At 42.2% G+C, this 13,285-nt stretch overlaps 1 protein-coding gene across 2 annotated transcripts in view; it reads right to left on the bottom strand.

Annotated features, from left to right (window-relative positions):
- Nucleotides 1–381: 381 nt before the first annotated feature.
- Nucleotides 382–13,285, bottom strand: part of TRIM44 (tripartite motif containing 44) — a 99,946-nt gene continuing 87,042 nt past the window's right edge. The window contains exons 5-7 of one of the 2 annotated variants that reach the window (XM_042849174.2): nt 9,991–10,017; nt 9,671–9,794; nt 382–6,421 (exon numbers count right to left, since the gene is read on the bottom strand). In XM_042849174.2, the coding sequence (XP_042705108.2) occupies nt 9,707–9,794; nt 9,991–10,017 (115 nt within the window). In that variant the 3' untranslated portion in view covers nt 382–6,421; nt 9,671–9,706. The remainder of the gene's footprint in view (nt 6,422–9,670; nt 9,795–9,990; nt 10,018–13,285) is intronic. The other variant, XM_005304525.4, reaches the window with a different exon arrangement.

The following is a 13,285-nucleotide window of genomic DNA, read 5'->3' as shown; positions in this document are numbered from 1 at the left end:
CTGCAGATGGAAATGGAACTACTATAGACGCATATGACGATACTTAGACTGCAATAAACAAGGCATGTGAGGCTAGTTGCCACAGGGGCAGTAGCATTTTTGTCATATTGAAAGCTTGCTAATGACACAATCGACTTCAAGTAGCATTTCATCCCTTTTTCTTTTTCCAGTAACTAAGACTGACCACTTGATTGCTTCACTGTCACCATTTAGCTCTGCTGCCTTCCAAAAGTCTCCGCCTAGTCTCTTCAGGCTGCAGACTCACTTTTTCTCTTTAGTTGGGCTGGTCTAGGCAACAAACATCCATCTGCAACGTTAAACCATTAAGAAATAATGCTCCTGGAGAACAGAACTTGGATTTAAGACACAGAGCCCAGAAAGTGCAAAAAAAGCAATATTTCCAGTTTATTAAGAATTATGTACATTACAAAGCTCATCCTAAGCTAAAATGGAGTCTGCATGGTTTCCCTTGTGATAGTGCTGATGTCGATAATACCTCATGGGATTTGATTTGTCCTTTACATTAAAGTAATATTTGCATTCTCCTGAAAACAAAAATCAAACCAATGTGACACTGTCTGGTTTTCCAGTTTGGAAATACAGATCCTTCCCCCTTTTAACAAGCTTTGTAACTGAAATATAATACTACAAATGTTGTTGTTTTTAAAGAGGGTCGTTTTAAATATTTCAAGTAAACAAGGTCTAACAGCCCAACCTAAGACACAGAAGGGACGTAGAGCCAGATTTCCAAAGGTATTTAAGACTCAAATCCTGAAAGGTATTTAGGTTCTTAATGCCTACTGAGACCAACAGGTGTTAGGTGCCTAAAAATGCAGATAGGTGCCTTCTGACCCTCTGTGTGGATGTAATTATCTCCCCCTTCTCCCCCCAATGAGCACTGTATATGTGAGTTGCGTAGGAGCCAGATTTTTAAAGGCATTTAGGTACATAAAGGTGCACTGGGGGGAGGGATAGCTCAGCAGTTTGAGCATTGGCCTGCTAAATCTAGCGTTGCGAATTCAATCCTTGAGAGGGCCACTTAGGGATCTGGGGCAAAATCAGTACTTGGTCCTGCTAGTGAAGGCAGGGGACTGGACTTGATGCCCTTTAAGGTCCCTTCCAGCTCTAGGAGATAGGATATCTCCATTAACTATTACGTGCCTAGTGGGATTTTCAAAAGCACCTAGGTGCTTAACTCCCATTGAGGCACCTATCTGCCCTCACCAAGGGTCAAAGTCCTGAAATCCTCACCCAGACATGTAGCCTTGCTTCAGGCAAATTCCCTTTAATAATGTTTCTGAAAAAGGACAGAAAAGCAAGGAAGGACTTCACAATTTGGGCCCAGTCCTGCAAATGGATCAAATAGTATGAATCCCTGCTTGTGCATGTGCATCAACAGGGGTCAGCATGGGAATTGAGGTCCACCTGTACAGAACAGATTGTAGGACAAGGACCATAGTTATGACTGTTTGCAGATTATTTTCTCAATAACTAACGAGAGAACATTTTAGATATACTTTGTTGGCAAATATACATATGTTCCAGTCCAATTATCCTGGGACTATATTAAAATAAGAGCCATTGGGCATAGATTAGGATTTTAAAACAATCATGTTATGAAAAAATTAGCTTCACTCTGTGGAGCCTGAGGCATGTATGATTTTTGTCTAAAGAGACTGAAGAAAGGAAAAGACTTAGATAGCAAAAAGCAAACCAAACATTTACATAGTTATCCATCTTGAAAGCACTTGAACAGAATTTACCACCACACCCTTTTATCATTAACCCCATTTTTCAAATGGGGAAACTGAGGCACTGAGTGGTTACATGCCATGCCTAAGGCCGGAGTTGGAATTAGAACTCAAATTCCTGACTTCCAGGTGCATACTCAAAGCATGCCTCCTCCTCAAAAGTAAATGAGTGGAAACTGATTTGACTGATCAAAGATCTGGAAAGAGAAAAAAAAAAAATAGCCATGCCATTTTTCATTGAGAAACTGCAAATTGTATTAATTTTCAATAAGCCCTGAGGCAGTCATGTGTAATAGCTTTCCCCTGTGGCTTGTGTGATGAACATTTGGCAACTGAACAAGAGTAGTTATTAATCAGTGGTAGTTTCTACATAAAGCACTTAAACACATGATTAGCTTCAATGGGACTTAAGCATGTACTTGAGGTTAAGCATAGGCTTACGAGCGTTGCAGAATCAGGGCCTAAATAAAGATAGATTGTGGGATATGGATTGTAGTAGAGAAGGCTCTACCCAGGGAATCCTCTCCTCTTTTAGCTAATCATCAGGGTGGCACAGCAAGACCTGAAGAGAGATCCTACTGTTTGTGATTTCGGGTGCTTCAGAAGCATGTTTTCTTCTCACTCCATTCCTGCAGTGCCACATAGCATCAGAATTTCTGGGGCTCCCAGTGCAAAAGGCCCTCAACTAATGAGCTAATCTCTCAACTACAAGTAATTTGTGACACTTGCAATTAGGCCCGGATTGAGTGCCCCGCTTCTCATGTTCACCCAGAGGTAAGTAATGATGACACCACATTGAGCACTCTTTAGTTATGACGGGGCTTGATTTGTGGCTTTTATGGAGATTAATTGGCATTCCAATCATCCTCCTTCGTAGGAGCCAAAGCTAAATGAGGAAGACAGATTTGTCCAAAAGCTGTGCAATATTTGCAGCATGGGAGTTGAAACCTCTATTATAATGCAATGGTTCTGTTGCCGGAACTGCAGCAAAGGGAATTTTATATAAGCAGCCTTATTGACAGGAGTGTCTTTTAGCGTTATGCATTTTAGCATAAATGGCAAAAATAGGAGCCAGGCTTTCCTTGGTTGGAGAAAAATACCTGCAACTATACTTAAGGCTGCAATGGTACAAGCCTAATGTCTATGTAAAAATATACAGCACTATCTGGACGGCCAAAGATGCTTCATACTAACATCAGCTGAGTTTCCAGTATGTCCATGAGTTTAATATTTTTAATCCTTTGGCCTAGATGCTGTGTGTTTGTTCTAAACACTGCATCAGACATTAACTACTACACATTCAGGGCAGGATACAGCAAGGTTCCTATTAATGCAAACTGCAGGGAATAGAATCACACAAGAATGATCGTGTTGGGTAGTGGTTAGAAAACTAGACAGTCAGGAGCTTTGGGTTTTATTCCCCCCTCTGTCACTGAGGGACCTTGGCCAAGTCACTTAGCTGTTTAATGCTTCAGTTTTCTGACCTGTCGAATAAAGATAACAATAATTTATCTCACAGGGAGGTTGTGAGATAAATGTGGTTTTGAGATTAATTTATGTCCATAAAGTACTTTGATTTGTCCATCTTTGCAACCCAGTGGCAGAGGCACTTGTTTAAAACACAGGGAGTGTGGGGAGCAAAGCAATGGGAATTAAATGTCTTTTCAGCTATTCCTTTCCAATGTAGTTGTATTAATGCCCTGATACCTACAGGATTTCTCTTCTGCTGCTATTACCCACTTGGGTGCACCATCACTTTAATGAGCCATGCTAAAAAGGAACTTTTTCTTCTGTTTGGATAGCAACCAGTCACCTTTATTCAGCTCCTGATTCATTACAGAAGCTGTTACCTGCTCCCCTGATAAAGGCTTACTTGGTATTTCTGTGAGCACTGCAGCACATGTCAAATCAAAACATAATTCAATCCAATCTGAATAATACATCTGCACTTCCACAGTATGGCTTAAGAACAAAATGGGAACAATGTAATTCTTATGCTGAAGGACTAATATGGCACTGTGTAGCTTATGGAAAGCTGCTGGAGCAATCATGGGAAATATCACAGGATTTAAATTGATCAAATGCATAAAACAGAAATCATGGGCCATTCTGTACAAGCCATTGCTCTGTATTTAATGCTCTCCCCTCTTCAAGTTTTTACCAGGTGTCCTAGACAGCATGCGACTGCAAAAGAGATCAGAAACCTTTCCAAAAATATATTGCAGTGCCTCTTTCTGTCTGGATTATTGAGTTTTGTATAACAGGTTTCTGGATGATGGTCTTCATTTTTATGCAAATTAAAAAAAAAATTTTAGGAAGTAAAAATTTGTTTCACTCAGAGATTCAAATATCTTTTCCGCTTGAATTCTATCTAAATGGTGTAGCCTGCAAAACCCTGTGCTGCTGAAGAGGAAAAAAAAACCTCCCCGTGGGAGCTGTTTAAAAAAATAATAATCATAATAAAAACAATCCTGTTTACTGGATGGATTCTGTTGTTTAGAGATTCAGGGCCACATTTGCTTCCCTTATGCACATGCCTGGTTCCATTGATGTTGCTATATGTATACCTACCAGTAACCCATCTGTTTCCCAAAGCTTGATATTCAATTTCAAGCTATTCTAGAAACTGACACATTATACTGCACCTTAGGAAGTCATTAATTCCATCTACACCATTGAACTCATGGAGCCCAAATGACCACTACTGTAAGCAGGATTACTCCACTGGCTTCAATGGAATTGGATCGGTTTACATCAGTAGTGAATTTGGCCCAGTTCTTCAATAATAATTAATGATCAAATGGGAAAAAGAAAGCAGAGGTTTTATTGGTTTGTTTATATTTAAGTCAAAACTAAACAAACTGAGCGGCATAAACTAAATGTATGATAGTGCAAGAGGTACCTGGAGAATATATGGGCACATGTTTGAGAAGGCCAGGGTAACATGTGCATGCATATTATGACATCCCACATCCCTGACAGTAAATTCATTAGATCACTTGTACCCCCAGCAGTATGGCTGTAGTATATAAAAAGATCTGAAGCATGGCCAGGAAATAAGATTTTCCCCAAATCTTCTCTAGAGTAGCAAGGTAATCAATCAATCAATTTAACACTGGCCAGGAGACATTTGGAGTGAGGAATGGGAGAACAGTGGAGGAGGAGGAGGAAGTCAAGGGACCGCTCACTGCTTAAAAGTACCTCGATGAATCAGAGGCCTGAATAAGGCATGGCTTTTAGGCATTCTTATCTTTCACAGGAGTGAGCTCACAGCTACTCAGAAGGGTCTAGTCACTATTCTCATGAGCCTCCCCATACTGGATGACAGTTTCATTGTTCCCAAGGGATGCAGCTCCCTTATAACATTTAGCCCAATGGTTAGATGCGATGTGGGAGAGCCAGGTTCGATTTCCTCCTTGGCCTGAGGGAGAGAAAAGATTTGAACAGGGACAAGCACGTCTTGGGAGAGTGCTCTAACTACTGAGCTATGGGATATTCTAATGGGGAGGGCAGGGGCTCCTGTAATCTCTCCTGTTGAAGCTGTTCCACTTTGGGTAAGTTAAAAGTTCACTGGAGCAGGGGGACTGGACTCTGGGTCTCCCACCTCCCTGTTGGATACCCGTATCCACCAGGCGACTGTCATTTTTCTCTCTCTGGCCTAATGAATAAGTATTTAGACACCTAGGTCCCTTTGTAGATCTGGGCCAATGACCTGTAGTATGTGGTGGCAGAATGAGCCTCTAAGCTGCATAGACCCCCATCTAACTTCTTACCCTACGTTTCCTGAAGCCCTTTCATTAAGCAGGACTGGAATTCACTGACATTACAGACAGGTGGAGCAAAGAGGCTAGTAGGGGTGGCAGGGAATGACAACATATCAAGTGCTCAGGGGCTGTGACTTGCTACAAGTGGGAAACCTGAAGATGAGCGCTTTATGGGAGTTCCCTGTGGCAGCCCTCTGTCCTGGAAAATGAAAGTCAATGCCATGCTACAGATAGAGAGATGAAGAGACTTGCAGGAAGCCCTACGGGAAGCCAGTGTCAGAGCTGGCATTCGTGACTCTCTAGCTTGTGCTCAGACAGCCTCACTCATGAGGCATAAACGTCATTCCTGATACACATTCTCCCCACTACAAGGCTGAGAAACCTTAGGACTGTGCCCAGTTATTATACAGTGTTTCATACAGCATTTTTCAGAACACACTAAATTAAACAGTTAACATACCACTCCAATCCTTCTTCTTGAAAGACCATTTCCACCTCATACCATTTATTAATCTTAGCTGCGCTGAATTATTAAACTGAAGTCTTCAATAACCCCCATCAGTAAAAACACCACTGTGGCTTTTAGACTCTCATTTCTACTTTCTACTGTACTGCATTCTTCATTTTAATTACTGGCTCCACATTTTCAAAGCCCAGCGTCATATCTTTGCAGGATATTTGTCCTCCTAAGAAAAGGCGGATTGGCAAATATGTCGCTAGGCGTGACAGTAAGTGTGTTCCCAAAGGACAGGTGTGGGGAAGGATCACATTTTTATCTAGGAGATCCATAGACACAGCAAAGTAAAGGGAGGAAACAGTTGCTGCTGCTTGTGCTGCAGTTGTGTGACTTAAGACGCTCTTCCTGCATTCTCATCATCACATGGAGTCTGTGTGGAGAGGATCCTTCTGTGAAGGAAAAGAATATTTCCTGTTAGTAAGGGAACAACAGGGAAATGGCAGGTGATCTACAGGTGGAAAATGTATGGCTCATGATGATGAATAGGTCTGCCCAGCTGGAATGTAAGAGCCTACATGAATTAAACACAATCAAACCCTGAACATTTTCTCTTTCTGTCATTTAGACCAGTGGTTCTCAACCTTTCCAGATGACTGTACCCCTTTCAGGTGTCTGATTTGTCTTGCATATCCCAAGTTTCACCTCACTTAAAAACTACTTGCTTACAAAATCAGACATAAAAATACAAAAGTGTCAGCATAATATTACTGAAAAATTGTTTACTTTCTCATTTTTACCATGTAATTATAAAAGAAATCAATTAGAAGATAGATATTGTACTTATTTTTCAGTGCATAGTATATAGAACAGTAAAAACAAGTCATTGTCTGTGTGAAATTTTAGTTTGTACTGACTTCACTAGTGCTTTTTATGTAGCCTGTTGTAAAACTAGTCAAATATCTAGATGAGTTGAGGTACCCCCTGGAAGACCTATGATTACCCCTGGTTGAGAAGTACTGATTTAGAGGCATTGGTATTGGTGAAAGGGGCTGAACTGACAGCCCTAGACTGAACAGGGACAGACAGCATATATAATACATTGGCAGAGGGCATGACTGATGTCCACCAGTGGACAAGCCACTAGTAGGGGAACAGTCTACTATTGCTACCAGCTACGGGAGTTACTCCTGTGGCTCTAGTGAAAGTCTGATCCCAAAGGTCCCAAGATCAAGCTCTGCAAGTTACACTGAGCTCAGCGCCGGTATGGACAGCGCTATGTTGGTGGGAGAAGCTCTCCCACCAACATAGTTACCGCCGCTCGGGGACGTTGAATACTTATGTCGACAGGAGAGCTCTGTGCTGCTGTGCTGTGCTGCTGTAGCGATTCTAGTGTAAACTAGCCCATAGGGGGCAGTTTGGAGGAAGCTTGCAATTTCTCTCCCTGTGCTGTACCTGCTTTGTGAGTGGATGGATAGATAGATAAACTCAGTCTCCAAAGCTGTCACTCTTGCATATCCAGCTAGCACTGGATTAACTTAAACTAGATTAAGAAGCCCTTTATGTCAATTGTTTCAAGAGCATCCTTTTGAAGTTAAAGGTCCCGGAAATCTATTTTTTGTGGAACCACTGGTATAGCCATATACATTATGAGTTAAAGTTTTAAACTCTGTCAGGTGTCACTTGCATGCAGCTGAGCTGGTATTTGTCTCCTCTTATTCAAGAGGTTAGGAGGGGTAGACGAGCAGTCATGTAATACTTTATTTATCGTGTACAGAAAATGTAATGTGGTCCCTAGAATCTTCACTGCATTTTCTACTGTATCTGTGTTCGTCATTGTTGGTCCCAGCGATTTTACTAGTAATGAAATAGAAATAGCACAAGTAAGAAAGAAACTAGACAGAAAGAGTGACTCTTGTTCCAAGCAGATTGAGGTGGATTCAAAGAGCTGATGATTGTGTGGGGTGATGATCTTTGAGGGAGGAGGAGATAGGAGAATGTATTCTAAATGTGACTTATGATAAGTGGTCATGGGATATAGAGACTTTGTAGGCTCTTCACTTGCAATGTAGCCTAAGATCTGCAATGACACCAGCTGCAGTGAGTTACAAGGGCCTCATGCTTCAGAGCACAAATTAGTGGTCAGAAAGAAACTGCCCTTCCCCACAACCCTTGGAATGTCACTGCAGAATGAGGTAAATTTCCTTTTTATTAGTAATAGGTGGCATCCATCATTAGTTTTGGTAACATTTATTTATAAGCTATGAGTAATTATGATTATTTTCCATTATTAATAGCCACTGTGGCACAAGGGAAGGAGAGGAGTTATATCATTTTCTGAAGCATCTGGAACTACCTGCTATTGGGAGAGAGGACTAGGTGGATATTTGGTCTGATCCAATGGGTCTTTTCTTTCCTTTCCTTAGTTCACATGCCATCACTCTTGTAGTTCACATCTTTCAACCTACACTGATGAGAACAGAGTCCTTCTGCAGCCCCCACAAGTGGCGCTCTGCTTTTCAGATGGGTTCCCATTGAACAAAACATGAGGTTCCTTTTGCATCTGAGCAGGAGGAGTGTGTTGCAGAAGCCCAGACCTTACCTGAGCACAAGGACTGTATTTTCATTTCACTTAAATTAATTGCTAATGGTTTTGCCCCTGCACAGAAAGGAGCTTAGTGAGAAAGTCAAAACACATCTCAGCCAAAGGGGAGGGCGGGGAAACTAGTCCCATAAATTAAGACAAGCAAGTGTATCCTAGGAACAAGAAAGAGCTCATGCAGACAGGGCAAACCATGCCATGCATAGAAAGCAAATCCCCAGTGTCGGTCCCCCTTCGTGCCATTCCAAGCAAATCTCTATGTGAAGTATTTGTGAGCAAGCTGGAAACAGTGAGGCCCTGGAAAAATAATTACGAAATAAACTACTCTTTGGTGGCATCTGTCCCAAAGGGAACAAAGTGTCTTTTGTGAAAGACTCCCACCAGAAGCCTTGCAGAGTTTGAACTGTGTCTTTGGACCCCACTGGTATGAAACCCAAAGCAAGATCTTATTGTTCCCCTTTGCTTTTACTACTGAACGTGGGGCTGAAAATCCAAATAGATTAAAGAAAATATGACTAATCAACCACGTCTGGGCTGCCTTTTTCCCAGCACATGAATCAACTTTACTATGGTTTAAGGAAATCTATTAGCATTACCAAGAGATGGAATATAAAACAGGGTAAGATGATTCAACATGGTGAACAGATGATCCTCAGACTTTAACAATGGAACAGTAACTCGTTTGCCATATTGGGCTTGAGACTTTTTTCACCCAGCACATACTGGCTAAAGTTGGGATTTTCAATGGGCCAAACTGAAATTCAATGGAATTTGAGTGCCTAGATGATATAGCCCCTTAGATGGAGATTTTCAAAAGACCTTAGAATTAACTTTACCTTCTTCTGGAGAAGGCAACATGGGGCAGTCACACTGCGTAATGTATCACTAGAAGCTGCTCAGATACATGGTGAGGGGTGCAATGTAAAAACCAAAATAAACTAGCTTGTCCTTCTATTCAGAGCAGGTGGGCCTTATCCCCAGTCAGTCAGTTCCCTGCCGTCATTTGGGTGTGGGAGGTCACTGGAGAAGCATGGTCCTTCCTACCTTTACCTGTGTTGTAAATTTAAGAGGTAGCAGTTGATGAGGAAATGAAAAATACCTGTAACGTCTCCACTGCAGCCAAACCCGTCTTGTCTCAGCAGGGCCCGTTAGCCGATGATGGGTCCTTGTCATCATATCGCCTGTTCCCTCGGGAAGGAGAGGCAGGAGGGAAAGGATTAGCTCTGTAATCAAACAAAACAGAGATGGGGAAAAAGCTGAGAGCCCACGTAAACAATATACCAATGAAGGACTCCCCCCACATGACAGATGACCTGCAAAGAAGCCTTCCTCTGGACACAGGGCTGCACCTTGTAACAGTTGTACAAGCTATACAACTGCAAGCTTGCATCCATAGGGCTTGATTCTCCTCACACTTACCCCAGTGTAAAATCAGGAGCAACATCACTGAAATCAAAGAAGAAAGGTTGGGGTAACATCGGTGCAATATCAGACTCAAGGCTCATTGTCTTGCATACTCTTGGGAATACGGGTTAGCCAGGTCGTAGCACTATGTTACCAAATGCCACAGAACTGCCATTTAAAAAATCATGGGAGAAAAGATATACAAATCAGGGCTCGATTTCTGTTCAATTAAAAACAAAAAGGGAGAGGCGGTGCATCCCTATTTTGCTTGCAACAATGCAGCTGGGTTTCTTGAAATGCTTCACTGTAGTGCAAAGTCACATAGTCCTCATGGCCAGGTAGGTATTTTGATTTATATAGACCTGCACCCTCTTCTATTAGAGAGTGGGTGGAATTTATGAGTTACACTTTCAACCACTCTTTTAAAATACACACTTCCGCTCCCTGTTAAGTAACTGTTTCCCCCCAACTCTCCCCCCCTCTTCTCAGGGCAGGGATATTGAAAAGCAACTCTCTCCAAAGCAGTTTCCTTCCATGAGAATCTTTAATAAAAATGCAGTGGATTGTAAATCGTTGATATAGAGGGCTAGGAAATTGAGAGAGATAAATATACAAAAATCTAAACGTGCTGCCGAGACAGCAATCTCTGAAGGAAAATGGTGCTGAGTAACATTATTTCCCCCAGTAGTTGCAAGTCACTCGGCAAACTTGAGTTAAGTTCACACCTCATTGTGTCTTGACAGCCTCATTGGGAAGGCAATGAAATTCTCTAACAGTACTCCCTACCCCCCAAAATCAGCTTAAATATTAGAAGGCCCCCAATTAAAGTCAGAGAGCTGGCAGCTTGCCTGCAGTGATTAATGGGTTCACACGTCTCCTGATGCTCTGGCTCGGCTGTGCACAGTGCGATATTTGAGCATTTCACAATCTCACCACCCCCTTTGCTTTCACAGATGCTCAGCCTGGCTTTCCAGTCACTGCTCACTAATGCCGATAAAATGAAAGCTCAGTTTGTCTGTCTAGGGTCTCTATGCAGTGATAACGATCTCTCTTATAGGTAAATGTCCTTAGGAATTGTACTTTGAGTGGTGCACCATAAATGACTAGTACTCTTCTAAACTAATATAAAAAAACAACACAGTAATGAAGAGATTAGACGGAGCTGCCTGCTGACACAAACAGGCAGGAAGAGCAGTGTCGTCACAGTGGGGGTGAGGGAAATCTTATTTCACTATGAAATCGGTAACAAACAACCCAGAAACTAGCATGCACACTCTAACCAAGGATACTGGCTAAATCTATTAATCTCTGTGAACGTCTGCACTAATCTGTCATCCTCATAAGACATCTGCTCACGTGGCAATGTGTTGAACTCTACATCCAGCTGTGAGCAGCTTTCAAGACACATGTACATCTCCTCGCTTAGGAAACTCAGGGCTGGACTATACTAGAAACTTACATCGGCATACCTACATCTCTCAGGCATGTGAAAAATCCACACCCGAGAGACACAGCTACACTGACATAATCTCTAGTGTAGACAGTGTTAGGTTGTCATCGACCTAGCTACCACCTCTTGAGAAGGTGGATTACCTATGCCAAAGAGAGAAGTCCTCTTGTTGGCGTAGGTAGTGCCTACACTGAAGTGCTACAGCGGCACAGCTGTAATTTTTATTTGTAGACATGCCCTCAGGAAAAGGAAAATAGGAACTAGTAGAGGCATGGCAGGCAACAGCAGGGGACATATCTCCAGCTAATCAGGGAGGACAGCACTCTCTTACACCCTTCCCCTTCCATTACATGAGTACTGGCTGCAAGGGGAGGCAATTAGCAATCTTAAAACCTATTCCTAATGAATTCATGCTGATGAATTCATTTGTTTCTTTTGGTCCTTCTTTTCGTGCTACTGAAAGGTGCTAGACAGACAGCCCTGAAGACTGAAGATTTATTTATTCACAAAGCAGGCGGAAGCATAGGCAACAGCAGTGTAAACTTCCCCCACAATGGGCCTGGCCAGCGCGCCTCAACCCTGAGCAGCAGGGAATGTTGCTAGGGAAAGTGAATGTCAGTGTCCATGGTCTATCCAGTCCTTGGTCTCTGCTGATATGTCCAGCAAGGATCAACTAGTGCCATGTGTGGTAGTGGCTTGTGATGTGGTTACTTGTCCATTGGGACTTGGACTGAGACTGCAAGAAATCATTTCACAGAGGTTCAGCAAAACAGCCATCAAATGATCACAACTTTCAGTCATTACCAACCCAGATGAGAAACTGAAATCCTTCAGAGCACACCCCAGAGCACTACACACTGAATCAAGGGTTCTGCAAAAAGCATTTCCCCAGGGAGACCAGTTCACCCATTCTGCTTCTGTCCTCTATCCCTGCTGTCAAGTTGTCCTCAGCATATACAAAAGCTCATCTAGTTGGCTCACGTGCCGAAGTTTGGAAAGAGCATTCCTCTTTGTGAGGGGACAAAAGAACGGAGTCCTATTGGCTCATCTTGAGTTGTTGAAATCTGTGCTAATAATTAGATATTGACTGCAAGTGAACGTGTAGCTGTAAAAGAAGAGAAGCCTGGAAGATAATAATACCACCTTTGCAATTCTGTTGGGCCTTTCATCAGAGGATCTCAACAGACTTTAACAAAACCTCACAACAGCCCTATGAGAAAGGCAAGTATCACCATGCTCATTTCAGATAGGAGAAATGAAGCAATGTGAGATTAACAGATTTGCCAAAGGTCACACAACAGGTCAGTGGCAGAGTTTGGAATGGAATCCAGCAAGCTAGACTCCCAATCCTTTGTTCAGGCCATACTAAGCCAAAAACTAACAATTGCTTAAAACCAAGAGACTTTTCAGATCACTCTAAGTGAGCATATGCTATAATGCACTAGCATTTTGTATAAGCAATTGAATGTCATGCAGGATACACAGTGCATATAAAACCTCTACTGTGTACGTGTGTGTACATAGCTGTACGCAAATTGGTTTCTCTGTTTACGTGCAACAGGTCATTGCCTCCAACAAACTGCTTGCTGTACTCTATCATGTTTTTGTGCTGGACGTGTGTGTGTATATATATAGGATGGCAATTGCTTTTCCACACACCAGCAGTCTGTACTACTGTAGAAACAGGTGTAGATAGTGCAGAATAAATCCCTGCTTAGAGTCATACTGTATTTTAAGCATGCGCTACACATGTGAGGCCCTCCCTGATTTGGAGATGATGTTCTTGTTTAGGTTGCATTTTGTTTGTTTGTTTTAATTCTGAGCTTTATATTGTTGGTCATATTTTTACATGGTTGGCGT

This window comes from Chrysemys picta, chromosome 4 (assembly GCF_011386835.1).
Source record: "Chrysemys picta bellii isolate R12L10 chromosome 4, ASM1138683v2, whole genome shotgun sequence".
In the NCBI taxonomy this organism is placed as follows: Eukaryota; Metazoa; Chordata; order Testudines; family Emydidae; genus Chrysemys; species Chrysemys picta.
This window is presented reverse-complemented; position numbering and strand designations above follow the sequence as displayed.